General features: G+C 51.1%; 1 protein-coding gene across 1 annotated transcript; it reads right to left on the bottom strand.

Annotated features, from left to right (window-relative positions):
* Nucleotides 1-1,050: 1,050 nt before the first annotated feature.
* Nucleotides 1,051-5,508, bottom strand: MSX2 (msh homeobox 2). Its single transcript, XM_040078385.2, has 2 exons — nt 5,141-5,508; nt 1,051-1,689 (listed from the first exon to the last, which is right to left on the bottom strand). The coding sequence occupies exons 1-2, from the start codon at nt 5,499-5,501 to the stop codon at nt 1,265-1,267; spliced, it is 786 nt and encodes a 261-aa protein (XP_039934319.1). The 5' UTR covers nt 5,502-5,508; the 3' UTR covers nt 1,051-1,264.
* Between the last annotated feature and the right edge of the window lie 13,699 nt (nt 5,509-19,207).

Genomic DNA, 19,207 nt, shown 5'->3' with positions numbered 1-19,207 from the left:
TCTGACTTCAGTGCTCCACAGCCTTGGGAGTAACTTCCTCATAAAGTTTAGCAAGAGTAATACAAATAATACAAGAGTTACAAGGAGAAGCCTGGGGAAGCTGCTGCCAGAGCTCCCACGGGGACAGGCAGGTCACACAGTCTCCATCACCCCACTGTCCTGCTCGTGGGGATGATTGTGACGCCCGGATCTCTCTTTAGAAGGGCTTAAAGCACGAGTCACTTCTATTGGCATCCTCAGAACGGAAGAAAACTCGGGGTTCTCCTCTTTAACACAGGCAAATAGAAATAATAAAAACCCCGTAACATCGCCCAGAAGGATTCGACAATCCTTTACGGGAACAACCCATGCCTTCCTCCCCTCTCTCCTGGTTTTCCAAGAGCGCTGCAGAGCCAAGATCACCTGGCCGCAGCCAAAACTTTCTAAGCATGCCAATAGGAAGAGATAAAAACCAGCCTGAGAACCCTCCCTTGGTCTTCACCTCCCCTGCCAGTGCTTTACAAAGGCTGAAGCTATTTATACACAGAAAGGCATCACAGGAGCCACGGCGGGCAAAGCTGGGCTCTGCATTTAGGGGCCCTGCTGCTCATCTCGCCCCCCCTCCCGAGGTTCGGGATGCAAAGCTTTGCCCTCCCCCTAGAAATGCAGGAATTCTCTGGCTCTGAGCTTCACTGAGACTCTACCGGCTCTAGTTTCTATTTACACGTCTCTAGCTACGGGCTCTGCTGTCTGTAAAAAAACAACCAAAACAACAAAACTTCGATTTGACCTTTTTATTTCCCTCCCCCGCTGCCCCCATGTGAAGTGATGGCAGCTTAAGAGCGTGGCTCCAGGGCACGCACCCATCTTAGCGCTGGGCCCTGCCAGGGAGGTGTCAGGGAATTTCTGCCTCCGTATGATAAAATTGCTTTTTCACCCGTTCTTTTTTTTTTTTTTTTTTTTTTTTAACCTATTTTTACTTGCACTGGATAAAAACCCCTACATTTACTCAAAGATAATTTTTTTTTGTTGGTTTTTATGCCTTTTTTTTTTTTTTTTTTTTTTTTTTCGCTTTCAGGAGCGGACTCTGGAGCGCTCAGAGCACTCTCAGGAGACGCCCAACCCGTAGCAAACTCCCAGAAAACTCAGGATGCCAGAGAGAAGCGCGCAGAAGGAATGGCCGGTACTGGTTGGGGTTTCTGCCTTCTCGGGGCTGGACAGGATCCACCAGGAAGTCTGTCTGTCTGTCTGTCTGTCTGTCTGAGGCTCTGTCTGTGGGATCTTCTTAGGATAAGTGGTACATGCTGTATCCAACGGGAGTGGCGTAGAGTCCAACGGGCGGGATGGGAAGCACAGGTCTGTGAAAAGGGTAGGATGTGCCGTACAGGGAGGCAGCCTGGATCGGGGAGTTGATGGGGAAAGGGAGGCTGAACCCCGACGGCAACATGGGCTTCGCTGCCATTTTGAGCTTCTCCAGCTCGGCCTCCTGCAGTCTCTTGGCCTTGGCTCTCCGATTCTGGAACCAGATTTTGACCTGGGTCTCTGTGAGGTTGAGGGAGCTGGAGAACTCGGCTCTCTCGGCGATGGACAGGTACTGCTTCTGGCGGAACTTGCGCTCCAGAGCCAGCAGCTGGGAAGTGGTGAACGGGGTTCGGGGCTTCCTATTCGTCTTGTGCTTCCTCAGGGTGCAGGCAGTGGGGCTCAGGTGTCCTGCAAGGAAGGGAGAGGCCGGTTATGACAGCAGCAGCGACACCCCGGGGCTCTGCAGGGGCGCCGGGTGTCCCAGGGGTCCCCTCCAAACACGGCATCCTTCGGCGAGGGGCTCTGGAAATCTTTTTCCTGACCAAGCTTCAATTCACAGCACTTTCGGCCGACGTGCCGGGAAGGGAAGCTTTGCCTCAGCGATTTCGAAAGGGACTCAAAGAGAATTCAGGGGTCACTTTGGGAGTCACCTCACCGGGGTCTAGGGCACACAAACCAACTGGCCTGGCTGCGGCACAGCACAAACGCCACACAAGCAGGAGATTCCCAAAAGGACAGAGAGGAGAGCAAGAGGAGAGCCCAGCCCTGCTCCAGGATTGCCCCACTAAGCACAACAAGTGGCAGATGAAGAAGGTCTGACAGTTTTTTTTTGTGGTTTTGCTAACTGGACTGTTTTGGTTTTTTTTTTCCTTCCAAATCAAGTTTTTTCTTCTGTTTATTAATTCTGATTGTCGGTGGGTGTTTGCTGATTATCAACCACTATAAAAACCCCCTCAGCAAACTCAAACGAGAAAGCAGCGCTCTTTTTATTCAATATTTAGCTTTTATGACATTTACCAAAAAAAAAAAAAAAAAAAAAAAAGAAAGAAAGAAGAAAAAAAAGAAAACAAAACCCAGACAGAACTTCAGCACTCTGTTGCCAATAAAAGCCAGAAAATCCATCACCTTTTGTGCCTGCCTTCAACCCCAGCCAGGTTAGGCAATATTCCCAGGATGGCAGAGCGCTGACTCGCCTTTAGATTAATTTAGCACACCACTAACAATTTTGCAATCTAAAGAATAACTAAAAAGCAGGCGGCTGAGTTCAAAAGCTCGGTAATTTGGCTGCGTTTTGCTCACTCCCAAGGAACAGGACAAGTCACCCTGGCTGGACACAGCAAGTGACGCTTGCCGAATTTTGTTCACAAAAATTCAAATTTTGTTCACGCTGTGGTGTCTGCTTCAAGCGCTTGTCAGTGTTTGCACTTTGGGTTTTCTGCACTCATTTCACTTTTTTCTTTTCTTTTTTTTTTTTTTTTTTTTTTTAATAAGCCAGACTAAGGAGCTGTTAAAGCACGTATCGTGCAATTAAAAAAATCCCACAAGGGAATTGTCCTAAAGTTCATGAAAATAAGGGAGAAAACAGTTACAGCGGAAAAAAAAAAGAAAATTAAACTTCTCTTATTGCTCTTCCTCTAGAAGACAAAGTACTGAAATACTGAAAACAATAAAACAAAGCTTTTCTAGGAAACAACTTTTTAAATACTGTCCTGTGATCCCACAGGGGCATTTTAATAATTCAGGTGCTCACCGTGACAGCTGATTCACTTCTAAAGCCGCACTAAATTAAAACTACAGCAAACCCGACCCTGAATCCCCTGCCGCTATTTTTGAGCCCAGCTCCTTTCTTTTCCCGAAGTGAAGCCCTGCCAGGGCTCAGCTGTTCCAGCAGGGACAGGATTTGGGGTGGCAGTGGCTCCGTGTCCAGCGCCTTCCCCAGCTCCGGGGTGAGCCCGACCCGTCCCAGCCCCGCCGCGGAAACACAGACGCGTTTTTCCATGAAATCCCGGGGAATATTCCCAGCCCAGGCTCCTTCCCTTGCCGTTCCCCGAGGGACTGCCAGGCTCTGAGCAGCAGCAGGGACCGCGGCCACCGCAGCCCCCTGAATTGCGTTTGTCCCGAGCCAGTCCCAAACCCTCACTGATCTGTTTCGCTGATATTTTCTCCTTATCCTCCTTTTCCTGGCCAATATCGGACAAAAAAAAAAAAAAAAAGAAGAGAATCATCTTTTGGAGACGGCTCTCTCTCTGCGCTCCTCAAAATTCGCACTGTAACAGTTTTTCCCCCAGCTCATCCCACCCCTAATATTGATATTAATAATAATAAACCGAGGGGCTGCTTTTAATGTCAAAACTCTCCGTGGACAGGCGGTTTTCCTGCGGGAGAATCGGTCACTGCCTCCTGCCGAGGTGGGAAATGAGGAAAATGCTCGAGGCCGAAGGATCTTCCCTTCCCTTCCCTGATCCTCGGTTTTCTCCCCAAATCCCTCTGAAGTCACTGGAACTCTCAGCTACCGGAATCCTTTACAAAACTCCTATGCCGATCCCGAGAAAAAAACTATTTTAAAAGAGAAAGAGAAGGAATTTCGAAGGGGAAAAATGTGGAAGGAGATTATTAGGCCGTGCCTAAGTCCGGGGTTTTGGGCAGATTTAGAGAAGGGGTCCAAGTAGGGGCGAACGCTTTTTTTTCAAGTTTTCCCAGCACATTTGGGAATACATGAAAATTGAAAACTGGAGCTACACAGGGAATGGCTTCCTCCTGTCCTGTCCCAGCACGACAGAAATCAAATTAATTCGGGGTTATGAGAAAGGAAAGGAAGTGGATGAAAGCCAAATCGAAATTATTGTTAAAAAAATATAATAAGGAAAATTGTAACAGCACTAAACTTTCCTCTCGCAACATTAGATTGAGGAGTAAATTCCGTGAGACAGTTCTCTAACTTAAACTAAGCAGAGTATTTAATTTCCACGGGGCAAGTTTGGGATGCGCGGAGGAGAGCGGATAAATCCTGACACAGGTGCGCGGCCAGCGCAGGGCAGGAAGCCGGGCACGGCCGGGATGCTCCATCCCCTTCTCCTGAAGGATGCTTTGGGGCTTCGAATTCCTTAAAAGCAACTTTTTTTCCCCGTTTTTTTTTTTTAATAAGGGTTCGCACCGAAAGCGAACCGCGGCTCGGATCTCCAAGGGGTTTCAGAATGTCACCTCCGCACGGAGTGCGGGGTCGGGAGGGACCGCGGGGTCAGGACCAGTCCGGGGAACTTTGACAGGCTCTGGACGCAGGGATGGAGGGACAAACCCCGCTCCGGGAGCCAGCTCAGGGCTGGAACGGACAATTCCCGAGTTTAGGAGATCGGTGCGCACCGCGGACGGGAGAGAGGCACGGGGAGACATTGCAGTTGTTGTTGCAAGGGGATGACAGAAATGGAAGAACTGGCTGCCAGGGGCCGTGAGTCGGGACCCGGAGCTGGTCCCCGGTGATTTCTGATCTTTCTAAGGCTTTGAGAGCGGTCTGTATTCACAGACACCCGCGCAGTCGTGTATAGAAACACTTAACTCTATAAACACACGATAATATAAATATATAACAATAAACATGTAACGTGCACCTAAAAACGACACGCAGACGAACACCTAGAAAAGTATCGCGGCATCGCGGGATGTTTTAGGTTGGAAAGGACCTTAAAACCATCTCCTTCCATAGGCAGCGGCACCTTCCCTTCAGGGCCCCATCCAACCCGAGCGCTCGGGTGGGCATGTAGGATATAAAACGCAGGATCTCCGCGTATTTATCTCCGTGTGTTAGTCTCCGCGTATTTATCTCCGCGCTCCAGCGCATCCCGCCCGCCCCCGGAGGACTCACTTGGCGGCGGGGAATATCTCCCGGCCTCCGAAGGGATCCAGGACGAGCCGTCCTCCGAATTCTCCGACTTGACCGAGGCGGTGTCGAAGGTTTTTGTAAGAGCCCCGGGCGGGCTGTGCTCCTCTCGGGAGCCGTGCCCAGCCAGCAGCAGGTTCCTGGAGGTGCCCACGGCCGCCCCGTCGGCGCTGCCGCCTGCCGCGGGCAGCGGCGGCTCCTTGGGCGGGGGCTTCTTGTCGGACATGAGCGCTTCCACGCTGAACGGCAGGCTGGACACCTTGACTTTGCGGTGCTCCTCGGCGCCGGCCGCCGCGCCCTCCTCGTCGGAGGAGAAGACGTCCTTGGCCTTGTGAGGGGAAGCCATGGCGGAGCGGAGCTGGCGCTGCCCGGCGAGTGCGGCGAGCGGGCCCGGCCGCCCCCCTTTTCCCCCTCTGGGGCTCCCCGCCGCTGTCCTCCTTGGCCGAGCGGGGGAGCCGCCCCGCCGCCCAATCAGCGCCCGCCCTGCCGCCTGACGTAACGCGCGCTGCGTTCTCATTGGCCGATCGCAGGAGGAGGGGCGGGCCCGGCCGGCGCCGCTCGCGGGGAGTTCCCGGTCCCTTCCCCCCCCCCCCCCGCCCTCAGCGCGGTCCCAATTAATGACACGGGGTTAATGACACCGGGCGGCCCGCCGAGGAGCCGTGCAGGGCTGTAATCACAGCAGAGCGAGGGGGAAAGAGAAAAATAAAAACCCGCCGAGGTGATTAAGGGTGATGATGAGGCGAAGAGGGAACTTCAGAGGAGAGCGGCTTTGCTCCCCCCCTCCGCCGCCGGCTCGGTTCCTCCCGGGGCACCCCGGGATCATTCTGGCACCCCCGGGATCATCCCGGCTCATCCCGGTCCCCCGCCCCTCCGACCCTTCCGGAGCGGGGTCTGTCCTCCCCTTCCCTTCATCTCCCCAAAAACAAGGTCCATTTCCCCAAAAACCGAGTCCCTTTCCCCAAAAAACGAGTAAATTTCCCCAAAAACCGAGTCCCTTCCCTAAGGATGCTTGGTTCTGCCTACGGGATGCGGACCCCCGGAGAAACGCGGGCGCCGCTGTTTGCGTTGTTTTTTCATCTTTTTTTTTTTTTTTCTTGTTTGCGTTTCCACGGCAGCAGGACTCAAAGCCACTCTGCAGAGGTTAGATCTGTAATTATTATTATTTTTTTTCCCCCCAGCGTCAATTACACACGTGATGAAAAGATGAGCTTTAATAAATTAGGGGCACGCAGCCCTTAATTAAAAGTCATATCGAACCAGTACTATGAAAGCGATTCTCTCACTTTTTGACTTCCTACCAATGGTATGAATACAGAGTATCCTTTAAAAAGCTTTTGTAATTACAGCGCGGATAAAAGCGAATACATATTGTTCTTTTCATAATTATTTTAATCTTGCGCCGGGCATTATTTCATGCTGTGCCCGCAACTTTCTCAGTTGTTTAGTTGGTTGTCTTTTTTATTTTTTTAAAAAACTCCAGGGTGCGCAGGGTCTGGGAGCTGTTTTGATGTAATAATTTATTAGTGAGAGTCATTTTTAGAGGTTCTAAAAAACACTGAGAAGGCGACAGGCACAACTCCTCTCCCGAAGCCCCGAATTCAGGGGCAGCTCAAAGCTGCGGGCTCGGTCCTGCACGGCTGCCGGACTCTGAGCACGAACACTCGGATAAATCCCTTCTATGAAACACGGAGGGTTTAATCAGCTCATCTTCGGCTCCATTCGGGCTCCCGATTTCCCTGCCAGCTCATGGAGCAGTCTTGGAAGTCCCCAGCCCTGTAAATTGCCGCTCCCGGCTCGGGGATGGGGCTGTAGGGAGCGCCCTGTGCTGGGCCCGGGGGGGCTCCCGACCCCTTCCAGCCCTGCTCGTCCCTCCCCGCCGCTCAGACACCGAATATCGAACCCCAGCCCCGATAACATCTCTCCCGGTGCCAGGGAGAGCAAATTGGGACCGGGGCACGGCATCGCCGTGTGGGAAGGAGCGTGGGAGGACACGAACGAGAAGCCGCGTTACAAAACCCCACTCATCAGTGGCACTAATAGCAGGCTCTGCACACCCAATTAGCGATTGCTGGCAGTGTTACTGCGCACCTCGGTGCGGTAAGGATTAAAGATCTGCCCAGAGAAGTGATGCTTTCCTCCGCCTCACTCCAGCCGGCCTGGCTGCAGCATTTCAGCCCGTTCGGGCTTTTCTCCGAGGATTGAAACAATGCCACAAACTGATGCCACTCCGGCTGCTATTGCTACCCTCGGTTTGTCACTTCTCCTTCCCCACAGAATCCATCTCTTTGCTGGGAGACCCTCACGGGGACAGCCCCCGGCCTTGCAAAGCTCTGCCGCCGCCGTGGGGTTGAGTTCGCCCCTCTTCTCCCCCTCCTTCCCCTTCCTTCCCCTTCTCCATGCTTCCTGCACCGTGACAAGTAAATGAGGATTGATGGACACGCGGGAACAATGCCGGTGTGTCAGGAACAATGCACCGCCCGTGGAAAGCCATTGTGGGGCTGCCGAAAATGCCGCGGATAATTACACCGAGCCCCAAAAAGTCAATGCCCGCTGGAAGGGCGCCTGGGGAACGGCAGCTCGGGGTCACGGTGACACCGAGCACGTCCCGTGGGTGCGGGTTCTCTGCCCAGGTGCCCGGGTGTGGCCCGGGTGTGCAAGCTCCGTCCCGGTGGGTTTGGAGAGGCTCCTCTGCGCTGCCATCCCTTGGGAGGCCGGAGGGAGAGAGGGGCCCAGGGGACGAGCTGCTGTCGGTGCTGTGAAGCTCGGGGCACAGGTTGGCCCCTCCAGCCGGGTCTGGCTGAATTTTGGGTGCCACAGGGGCTCCTGGGATAGCCAAGCATGGCAGGGTTTGTTCATGATGTTTTCCCTCTTCGGCCTCAGTCCATCGCGAAACTGGAGGGTTTTCTGTTTAAAGTCTGAACTCAGAGATTTCATCTCTCGTCTCTCACCCCTCCCCTCCCTCATCCCCCTGTTGTCAGTTAAACATCAGAGGACGAAGCCTCACACGGTACCGAATGTCCGCACGGGAACCTCGCCGAGACGGGCTTTGGGCAGAGATATTTCTAGGAATTAAGGCTTTGCCCCGTGTCCAGGATCAGCCTCAGACTAGCAGGGAATTCTCCCAGCCTGATGTGAGTCCGGGGGCTCTCCCTTTGTGTCCCTGCTGAGACCCCAGGCCCAGGGCGGGGGGTCCCCGTCGGGACGAGGCCCCTCGCCCGCACGGAGCACGGCCGGGTCCCAGGGATGCCCAGAAAGCTCCGGGCCCCCCGTGCCCCTCTGTCTCTCCCCCTGCAGCATCAGCCCCGTGAGCCGGGGCGGGCTCTGGGGGTCCTGGGGCTCTCAGCTGGAGCGGGGCGGGGAGGGAGGCAGCGCAGGGGGAAGAGAGACGCTGCAGACAAACCGAGGCTGTTCGGCAGGCGCCAGGAGCGGGGAGATGAAAGGGAAGCTCCTGGGGGAAGCGGCTGTGCAGTTTGACCGGCTCCAGCGGCAGCAGCGGCAGCAGCAGCGACGGCCCGTCCCGGCCAGCTCCGCCTCCCCCTCTGCCTCCCCCGGGCTCCAGGCTGCCCCCGAGCCCACCCCCGCCCCGCTTTTCCCAGCCTGGAAGGCGGAGGGAGGTGTCGGGCGGGCGCTGCCGCAGCATCCTCGCTCCTGTATCCGTCAAGCCGGGAGCAGCATCCCCGCCACGAAATTCCGCAGCGTGGTTATTCTGGGATAGCCGGGGATGAGGGATTTGCGGGAGGGGGCTGCCCGACGCCCCCCTCCCTTCCCTTAGGGGTGTAAATCAGGAGGGAGCTCACTGGGACCGGGACACGAGCGCTGTGTCCCCACAAAGCACCATCCCCCGTCCCTCCCTGACACCTCGGGAGGACAAAACGCCCGTGGGCAGCGGGCAGCGAGTTTATTCCCCAGGAGGGAAAACCTCACGAGCATTTCCCCCTCCTTTTATGATGGATTTGGTTAATAATCCGTTTTCTAGAGGCAGGAGGGTTTGTTTTTTTTAACGACCGGCCGCGGGGCTGGCGTGCGGACTCCATTCAGGGAAGGAAGATAAGGCTCCCGATTTGACTGGAAAGAGAAAGGCAGGAAAATGGACTCAGAGTGTGCATCGAGTGTAAGTTTTGCCCCGAAACAAGGGAACGTTAGATGTGTCAGAGGCCGGGAGGTGATGGTTTCAGGCGTAGTATGAGCAGGAACGCGCGTTTATCTCCAGACGCAAGGAAGGAATCAAAGCGAGCTGAACATCAGAGCTTCCGAGGGATCAGGGCTCGATCCAGATCCACCTCTGGATTCCCGAAGCCGTTTCGACTGACAGCTCCGGGCTGCAGAGCCGTCTCCGAGTGGTTTGAGAGGGGATCCTGCCCCGAGCATCCCTCGGGGGTCTCGTCCCGCACAGCCGGGCCGGGGCTGGGGGCTCTGGGGGAAGGTGGAAGCGATGGAGCCGAGCTGGTCCGAGCACAATCACGCGTTGTCGTTGTCCCCAGTGTCACCCGGGCACCGGTCCCCATTGATGGCACCGGTGCCATCGGCTCGTCGGGACGGCGCTGGTTGCACAATGCCAGGGTTGCGCTCTGCCTCTCTCCGCGCAGGTATTTGATTTACCGGCAGATATTTGTTCTGCTTGGCAAGAGGCAGGGGATCGCTGGGAGAGATCAGATGTCTTCCTGCTCAAAGCAATTAACAGTTTTGCCCTTAAGGATTGAAAACATTTTTTTTTTTTTTTTCCCTAGGTAATGACTTTTTAAATAAACACAAGCGGAAGGTTCGAGGGAGGAAAGCGCTGGTAGAGGTTAAATTTACATGCAGAGAAGTCGCGGTCAAGAGGATCCTTGGAGATGGGGATTCCGGAGGTGATGCAGGGCCCCTGGCTGCGGGACTCCCTGCGAGGGTCCCGCTGTGTCCGGTCAGGCCGGACCCTGACCCCCCAAAGCTGCTCCCCCCAAAGCACAGGATCGGGCCCCTCGGACAGAACCCCCGGGCAACTGCTGGAGCCGCTCGGAGCCGCCGCAGGACCCCCCAAATCCACCGCTGGAAAAGATGCGGGCAAAGCCCTTCAGGGTTTGGCCCCGGTGCCACGGTCCCGCCCCGTCCCCAACACCCCGAGGGCAGAGGGACGAACCCCGAGACGCCCCAGAGAGGGGGAACGTCAGGGGTGACTTCTATTTATCCATTTATTTATTAATGTGTTTATTTATTTATTTTTACGAGGCAGAGAAAGGGGAAAAAATACGATCCGCGTCCTTAAAACTTCAATTTTAATTTTTTTTTCCCCCTCTTCCCCCGACTCCGTCTTTCTGTCTGCAAACGATTTCCATCGAACTTGTTGCAGGGATTCCTAATAATCGCACACACCTTCCTGCCTGTCTGGGCGATGAACAAACAGACATGATTCACCTCGAAGCTCCTGGCTTAGATTGGAGCACCCGATTATTCCCGGAGTGTCCCCACCTTCCCGCACAGACAAGCGGCAGGATTTATTTTCGTGGGCGCCTTTCATTTTTATTTATCAATTTTCAGATATATTCGTTTTCGGGGTTTCGCCCGCTGCCTTCCATCAGTCTTGGAAATGCAGAGGGAATGAGGGACGTGAAATACGCGGAATTGTCCCGTGCCCAAAGGCAGCTCCTATAAAAATCCTGTTATTTATGCAGTGCATTGGCGGTGTGGAGACGTGTCCAACTCTGGATGCAATCCCACAATCACAGTCCTCTCCTGCCAGTTAGTTTTTTTTCCCTATTCAGCTCTTTATTTTCCAAATGTATCCCGAGCCCCCTGAACGATCGCAGCTCCGCGACTGCCGCTCGGCTCCCGTAATTTCCCATCTCCTTTTGATTATCTTGGACGCTGCAATAAACCGATCAATAAACAGCTTTCGAGTTACAGGCTCAGACTTGGTACAAATTGATTGTGAGGGTGCCAGACCCTGTGAGATCAGCGGGCTGATTTCTTTACTTCTCCAACCCCACTTCTTCAAAGAAAAAAATATTTTTCGTATTTTTTTTCCGAAAAAAAAAAATGTTGACGAGAGATTGAAGATTTTTATTATTTTTACGCGGTAGAAGGAAGGCGGGGAGTGACTCTGCAGCAGTTCGGGGCTCGGTTGAGCTGTGCCGCTGGGAGATGCTCTGTCCGGGGTGCGGTGTCCCGGAGCTCCGGGCAGGGACACCCCGCGTTCCCTCCCGCCGTGGCGCATCCCTGGCCGGCAGTGTTGGCCGTGAGCTCAGGGCTGGCTGCTGTCAAAGCCTCGGGGATCCCCGCAGGAATCTGGAGAGAGCGAAAATCCCTGATTTTCCACCCCTGCATCCGTCCGTCCATCCATCCATCCATCCATCCATCCATCCATCCATCCATCCATCCATCCATCCATCCATCCCTGTCCTCTCACCCACGCCGTTCCACCCCGGATTCCAGCCAGCCCTCCAAGGTTACAGGGATTTTTCCTGCCTTTATTTAATTACATTCAGGGTTCTTTCAGGGCATTCGCAATTCCTCTGCGTTTCGAGCTGATATCAGCCCAGGAGTCAGTGCCATGGTCCGCAGGGCTGCAGAATTTATTTGGATGCTCCTGATTCCTCTGCCGACTGTATGGGTTCCAAGTCGTTTTAAGCAGAACTTTTAAACATTTTTTTACATTTTTAAACAATTTGTATCTGCGTGTATAAGTGTGTTTGCACGGAGAGTTGTAACGAGCAGAACAAATCATACTTCAGAATGCAAGAGATGGCAGAAAGGTGCTCGTTTAGAAAATGATGACATTAAATCCACGCGGCTTCTTTTACAGATTTATTTAGCGCAGAGTCTCAGAAATCAGAGAGAAAAAATCTCTCACTCCTTCATCCCTAGTTAACAGAATTAATTAATATTAACGGGAAGTTAATATAACTTTCTGTCTTTCTACACATGTAAGGACCCTAGAAATTTCCAACACTGCCTCATTTCTGTAATTTCCCCCCTGAAAATAACCCTCATTCTAATGTAAGAACTGTCTTTGCCTACGCACGTACAAAATACATTTTAAGCAACTTCATTCGTAGTCTCTATGGTATAAAAGATTTTAAAAGTCTGCAACTCTGAGGTGGCCGCTTGCAGAGATTTTGGGGAAGAAGCACTTCAGGGAAGGGTTTTTTCCTGTTGTCTGTTGTAAGGAATTTTGTGCCGTGTAAAAGACTGACTCCGTTTTCTGCACTTTTTATTAAAAATCTGCATTTTCCTCGGGCTGCACAACCCGAATTAATTCCACTGAAATGCTGCTTGGACAGTAGCTCCCCACTGCTCCTCATCTGCAAAACTCTCGGTTGTTCTACAGACAAATCGAATTGTTCTTTTCCCTGCTTGTTTTCTTTATTTGAAAGCGGCGCTAACAAGACCTCGGTGCCCAGCGACGCTTTTGGAATTTAAGGGTTTGGTTTGTAGCTGGACCCAGATCCTGTCGGTGCCTCGGCTTTGGTCAACTCCCCCGATCGTGCCGCACCAAAATGCGCTGCGGAACATTCCAGGATGGATGCAGCTCAGCATCCCTTCCCGGGAGCAGTGACAACGGTGGGGAAACGTGGGAAACAGAGATTTGCAGCCAGCAAAGAGGTTTTTGCAATGTCAGGCTGTTTGACCGTGATAACGGCGAGCTTTGGATATTTAAGGTTCGGTTAATAGAGGTTTTATTTCATTTGATTTACTCCAGATGGTTCTCAGCCACAACACAGAGGCTGAGACAGCAACCAGAGCTCCGGCGTGCAGGAGGCTCCGAGTAATGAGTTTTCATTTGGCCCACAGCAGATAAGAGCCCAGGCGAGGCTCGGATCCGCAGCAGTTTGGATTCCAGAGCCCTGCAGAGCCGGAGAGGGCTCGGGAGGCGGCTGCTGCTCCTTACAGCACAACGAGAGCCAAGAAAATCATCTGAAAATTACGCGAACTGTTTTCTGTGGAGGGATAAATCTCCAGCTGAAGCAATCAGGGAAGTTGGGTCAGCCCTGGTCTGCAGTGCCAACACCGGCTCTGCTTCTCCATCACTCCTGGGGCAGGGCCAGCAAAGCCAACCTCGTTGTGACCTGACTGCAATTACAGCTGGCCCGATCAGCCCAAGCTCTAATATGGTAACAAAGGCTTTGCATGATCCAAAATTCCCACTAGACCTACTGGAGCGCGACCAGTGCCACCCAAACCCACAGAACACAGTGCAGACAGCACCAGAGACGTGAAGCACGCTTGGTTCCTTCTGCACTTCCATTTGTGCTTTAAAAAGTTCTATTATTTTTTTCTATGTGTAAATCCATAATTCACAAGTAGAAATTCGTAGTTTATTCAGATTTTGATTTCTTTGGTCATGTTTCAAGCAGGCAAAGATGAAGTGTATCTGTGACTATGGGTAAAGAGGGGGAGTTCTTTGTGCTGGGCATCTACCTGTTAATAGAAAAGGAGAAAGTGGCAGGAGCCCTTGGAAGGAGTCGCTGATGGCACGATTAGAGGAGTTATTGGTGCGGCAGAATTCAAAGAGGATAATGCAAAAGGCAGATTATACTCAATAAATATGAAAGTTGCTGAAGCCTTCTGGGAAGCACGAGAAGCTTTTCTCCCTAGCAACTCTTTCTTACAAGTGTAACATTATTGTTAGCGATTATCCATCTGCTTTTCTTTCCTGGCAGAAAAGCCAGCATGCAAAATCCCTTTTCTCTGCGTGTGTATTTGTGTTCTGCAGCTCGGTCCGCAGCAAAATGCAAAGCGTTCTCTCTTTTGAGACGCCGGATGCCAAGAAAAGCAGCTTCTGCAGAATGCAGAGAGCAACGAGCAAATCACGGGGTATCGCTGTCCTGGAGTCACCCCCACATTCCCACCGGGGCTTGGATCCAGTGCAGAACATCCCTGCAGGTGCAGCCCGTGCTGAGGGGCCAGAGGGTCCCGAGGGAACCAAAGGGCTCCTGGGCTGGCCGTGGTTTGGGAGGAAAAGCGGTTTGGGCTGAGGTCTGGGAGCCCCCGTGGGCGATGTTTGTCTAAAGCATCACCTGGCGCCCTTCCCTCCGTGCTGGAGGGACGCTCCGTGGCTGTCACAGAGCCTGGCCCTGCTGCAGAGCCACTTCCCACACCTGGAACCCACTCCAGAGCCAGCCAAGGCGGTGGGAGGGGTGGGATGGAGGGACGGAGAGATGGTGGGATGGGATGGTGGGATGGAGAGATGGGATGGTGGGATGGAGGGATTTGAGATGGTGAGATGGTGGGATGGGATGGTGGGATGGAGGGATGGTTGGGATGGTGGGATGGTTGGATGGTGGGATGGTTGGGATGTTAGAACAGTGGGATGGTGGGATGTTGGGACAATGGGATGGAGGAATGGTTGGGATGGTGGGATGGAGGGATGGTTGGGATATTAGATCAGTGCGATGGTGGGATGTTGGGGCAGTGGGATGGTGGGATGGTTGGGATGGTTGGGATGGTGGGATGGAGGGATGGAGGGATGGAGGGTTGGTGTGAAGAGCAGCTCTGCCAGCTCTGCCCAGGCTGGCTCCCCGCTCACCTCTGGTGCCCCCACACAGCCTTTAAACCCCGCCTGCAGCCCTGGGCTGGGCCCAGCAGACTCTGGAGCTCTGCCCAGGTGTGAGGGGAGAGGCTGGGAGCTTCCATCCCATCCCCAGTACCCGCTTCCAGGGGAAGCAGCTCCCTGCTCGTTCCCTCCCGTGCTGCTCCATCCTGGGTTTGGAGCTTGTGCTCAGCTGTGACCTTCACTGAAGGACTGCTCTGACAACACGGGGAGCAAAAAATTGTTTCCAGGAGCCAATTCCAATTCTCTCCCCTCCAACAGTTTCCCGTCCTCCCTTCCCTGGCAGGTTTTTAGAATGTGAGGGCTGCAGGTTGTCCTCTGTTGGGGTGACACTGGCGCAGACCCCACAGACGAGAGCCCACCACGGGCTCTGTGTCTCTGTCAGAAAGGCAAATCAACTCTTGCCTCCTCTTTTATTTATTCACGATTTTTTTGGGCAAAGCTTTCCAACAACAGTATAAAAAGGCAGGAGAAACATGAGATCATCCAGTGCTGGATTTGAGAGAGTCAGGCACTCCTTCATGTGTGCATTCTCCTGCCTGCTCTGTGCAATCTTCAGGGAGAAGCATAAACACTGAGCAATTTCATTAAGTGTCTCTTCCAGGGGCTTGTTCAGGCCAAATTTGGATTTTATAAAACAAACAAACAGAACTTTTTTCTTTTTTTCCCTCAAAAAAAAAAAAAATCAAAATGTATGAAAGTATAAACAGAGGGATATTAAGTTTTCCAATTAAAAGAATTATGTAATTAAAATCCCCACCACCACCTCCCTGATTTTGTGGTGCCAGGAATGAAAAAGGTATAAATGCAAACGACAGTGAATTTTTCACTTCCACCATTCAAGTGAAATGAATGTCTTTGTACAGGAAAAAAAAAAAAAAAAAAAAAGAAAGAAAGAAAAAGAAAAAGCGAGTGATGATTGAAATTCTGTTTTATTGAGTGCAGGTGTTCGTAATGGTGCAAGAGAAAATGTTTTTAGTTTTTAGGTTGTTGTTTTCCACTGAAATCTCTGGACTGTTAAAACTGAGATCTGAAAACAACAAAATCTGTGATTAAAAGGGAAAACATACCTGGGTTTCAAGGGGGACACCGGAGCTGATAACAACTTTTTCAGCCCTAAAATTCGCTCTGGGTATCCAGAGGTTGGTTTGCTTTTTTGTTTTTTGGGGGGGAGCGATGTCTTTAAAGCAATTTGCTGCACTCTGAAAGGATGTGTTCTAATGCGTTTTATTAGCCATGTTCAAGGTGCTGATGATTTAAAGACGGGTAATGCCAGGGTTTCTTTGGTTACCTCCAAACAATCTCTCTTTTTTCCCCTCAATTATAACTTCATCAAACAGCGGCAGAGGAGCCCCTGAGATCTGGTTCCAGACACATTTTTCGGGGTGTGTGTGCATCTCTCCGCATGTGTAACCGCCCTCTGCTCCTGACATGACACAGCCTTAAATTAAAAGCCGGTTAACACTGTGACAAGAGAATAAAAAGATTATTATTGTCTCCCCTCGGTGCCACAACCAGCGGTTGAAACAGAAACTGAGCTGCGGATCCCTGACTCCCATTTGACGGAATCGCAGCTCCCACATCCGAAGCCGGCTGCAATTTGCATTCTGGATCCCAGGACATGCGATATCCAGCCGAATCTCCGTTTCAATCGAGGCTGGCTGGATCCAGCCCGGCCGCTCGCCAGCAGAATCCTCCGCGGGGCTCGCAGGAGCTGCAGCACACGCGGCAAATCTCAATCGCGGCAAAAACTCCCCCAAAGGGGAAGAGAGAAAGGGCCGGTCCCGAAATCCGGGCGGGTTCCTCGGCGCAGCCGTCGGGAGCTCCGCTTTCATCCCGCTCCCGTTCCTTCTGTTCGTGTTTGACAAGGCACGCATTAGAACATGAACGGCTTCATCATCACCTGCCTGATGGCTTTGTAGCCAACGCCAAGGGGATCTTCCTCGGCTCTGCCGCCGACTTGGAATAAACATCTTCATTTGCAGCGCCGGGAGAGCCCGGCGGAGCGGGAGCTGCTGCTTTCCAGTCCAAATTCTGGAAAAGCCGAAAACAAATTCTCCTTTTGGAGTTTGCAATTTTTTTTTTTAACAGTATCAGTCAGCACTCCTATGTCCGTTCGCTTCACTGATTCTATTCAGCTTAAAAATCAGGATTTTCCATCATTTTATATTTATTTTTCATCGATTTGTACTTGGTTTTTTCACTTTATATTGATGTTTGTTATAGTCGTGGGCATGGATTCAAACGCACAATTCAACAAGCACTGCACTTTTTACAAACTTTTTTTTTACGCATCAAACTTTCGACCACATTTCTAAACATATTTTATATTCAAAACGGAGACTAATATATATATATATATATATAAATAAAAAACAACCCAACCCCTGATATTTTGATGCTGAGAAGAAGGGAAAAAAAAAAGGGGGGGGGGGAGAGGGGGATTTTTAAAACAAATATTTAATTTTTTTTTTGAAATTTCCCAACATCTCAGAGCAGAGTTTCCAAAAAAAAAAAAAAAAATCTGTTGCACCTTGTGCTGACTGACAGGGCACAACTTCTGGAAACATCTTAATTGCAGCTCTGCAGGTTTGGTAGCTTATCACAACCATTTAAATAGTCACTCTAAGACAAATACGGAGTAATACGATCCCCAGCCTTACACCCTCAAACCATAAAGTAAACTTGTTTTTCCATGAAGCAATTAGAAGGCTACATTTAGACATTGCCTTAAAATAAACAGCAGAAGCGTATCTGAGAACACGATTGGATGTTGTAACCTGTGGGCTCGGGGAATGACAGTTTGCAGTGAGTGAAAGAGCAGGGAAATATCGATCAAGATGTGCAGGGAGCACACAGGGGAAAAGCTGGAATTTCCATCCCAACCCTGATTTTGCACAATGATTCTCCTCTGGTTTACAAACAGAGGGGTAAATGTCAGGTTACGGGAAAACTCCCCAATATCCCCCATGCTTCAGGCACCGGAACCTTTTATTTGCTTTTTTTCTAGACCATCTTGAAGTTTTATTTCTGTTGGTTAATTCCTTAGTTAATAAAACCGCCTGATGTCACATATAGATGTTCTAAAGCTCTGGATGATTTTCTGTTTAATGCTGAGTTTTGCCTGATCTACACCAGGGTAAATTTGACAGCAGCATGAAATCCCCACTCAAAACATCCCTGAGACCTGGGATTTGTGGCTGGGTCATTCCTGCTCTGCCAAAAGTCCCGTCCCAGCTGCTGCTGGATAAGGGAATCCATCCCAGATCCTTCTGGAATCAAAGGAGCGTGAGCCACTTGTATTTTCTCAGGATGAATTTGGGGTGCAGCCCTCTCCAGGACGTCCCAGTTGTCCCTGCTGCAGCTGTGGGAATGGGGTGCTGATCCCAACCTGAGCACAGGAGCAGGAATAAACTCCTGCCATACTCAGAGCTGCTGCCCAGGGTCTGCAAAACCCCCAACACCTCAAATTCTCTGCCTCTCTCACGTGTCCTGCTCCGGCTCCTTCCATCCCCTCACTTTCGCTGTTCAAAGAAACAAACACAAAGGGGCGAAAATCTGCCTCAAAATTCAAAGATAAGCTTCAAACAGGCCAAGAATCTCAGCCCATTTATTATCCCTCTGCAGCCAGTGATGCAGCACTTCCACCCCCTGAAACCACTGGGTTTTTTTTTCTCTCTTATTTGTCTTTTTTCAGGAATTTTCAGATGCCAGCGTAACCACCGTTTTCCTGTCGGAACGGCTGCGCTGAGACATCTTTCAGTGGATCCAGGGTGCTCTGTACTCTCTGCAGTTTAGAACACAGCCATTAAAAAATTGCTCAAGGCTGAATCTTGGCATATTAAGTGTCATCACAGAGGTAATTGCTTTTCTTTAAACACCTAGAAAAACAAAAACCCAACATCAGAAGTTGCCAAAAGGCTCTCATGTCCAAACACCTACACTTCCACAGAAGGGTTTCTTGGCTTTTCTTCCAGTCTTTCTTTGCAGGTTTTTTTTTTTTTTTTTTTTTTTTTCCTTCCTCTCAGCTGCTTTTGCAATTGAGAGTAAGCATCAGAAAACAAGCGAGATTATTAACCCACAAAAATGTGTCCAGTTAACAAAATGTTAGGAAACACAATGTCTGGGACGACGTGTCCTTATTACACCCTTTTCTAACACAACAGTCTCTGCACTATTAGAGGAATGAGTAACACATGGCACTGGGGTTTGAATATGGCTCTTTTAATAATCCACTGCCAGCTCTGACAGCACAAACACTAATTCAGTTTGTTTCTTGGTCCTTCCAACTTTGCTGCATGGCAGTAAATTCGGTTTTACACATATTAAACGCTGATGTAAGATGGGGATGGGGCCTCGCTGGATTTTTGGGAATAGATTGTCTCCTTTCTCTCAGAAATCTGTGAAAATTGGGGTATGATTCCGTTCAGAAAGCTGATTTGGGCTCCTAATTCTGACAAAGCTTTCTGTAGTACAATCAGTTAATTCTGAGAGACCTTGACATTTGATTTGAAAATTGTAAAATA

This window comes from Hirundo rustica, chromosome 14, assembly GCF_015227805.2.
Source record: "Hirundo rustica isolate bHirRus1 chromosome 14, bHirRus1.pri.v3, whole genome shotgun sequence".
NCBI classification, from domain to species: domain Eukaryota; kingdom Metazoa; phylum Chordata; class Aves; order Passeriformes; family Hirundinidae; genus Hirundo; species Hirundo rustica.
This window is presented reverse-complemented; position numbering and strand designations above follow the sequence as displayed.

Coding starts and splice junctions, on each gene's coding strand:
- MSX2 (XM_040078385.2), bottom strand. CDS start 5,501: ATGGCTTCCCCTCACAAGGCCAAGGACGTCTTCTCCTCCGACGAGGAG. Junction 1,690..5,140: donor GAGATATTCCCCGCCGCCAA/GTGAGTCCTCCG, acceptor CCTTCCTTGCAG/GACACCTGAGCCCCACTGCC.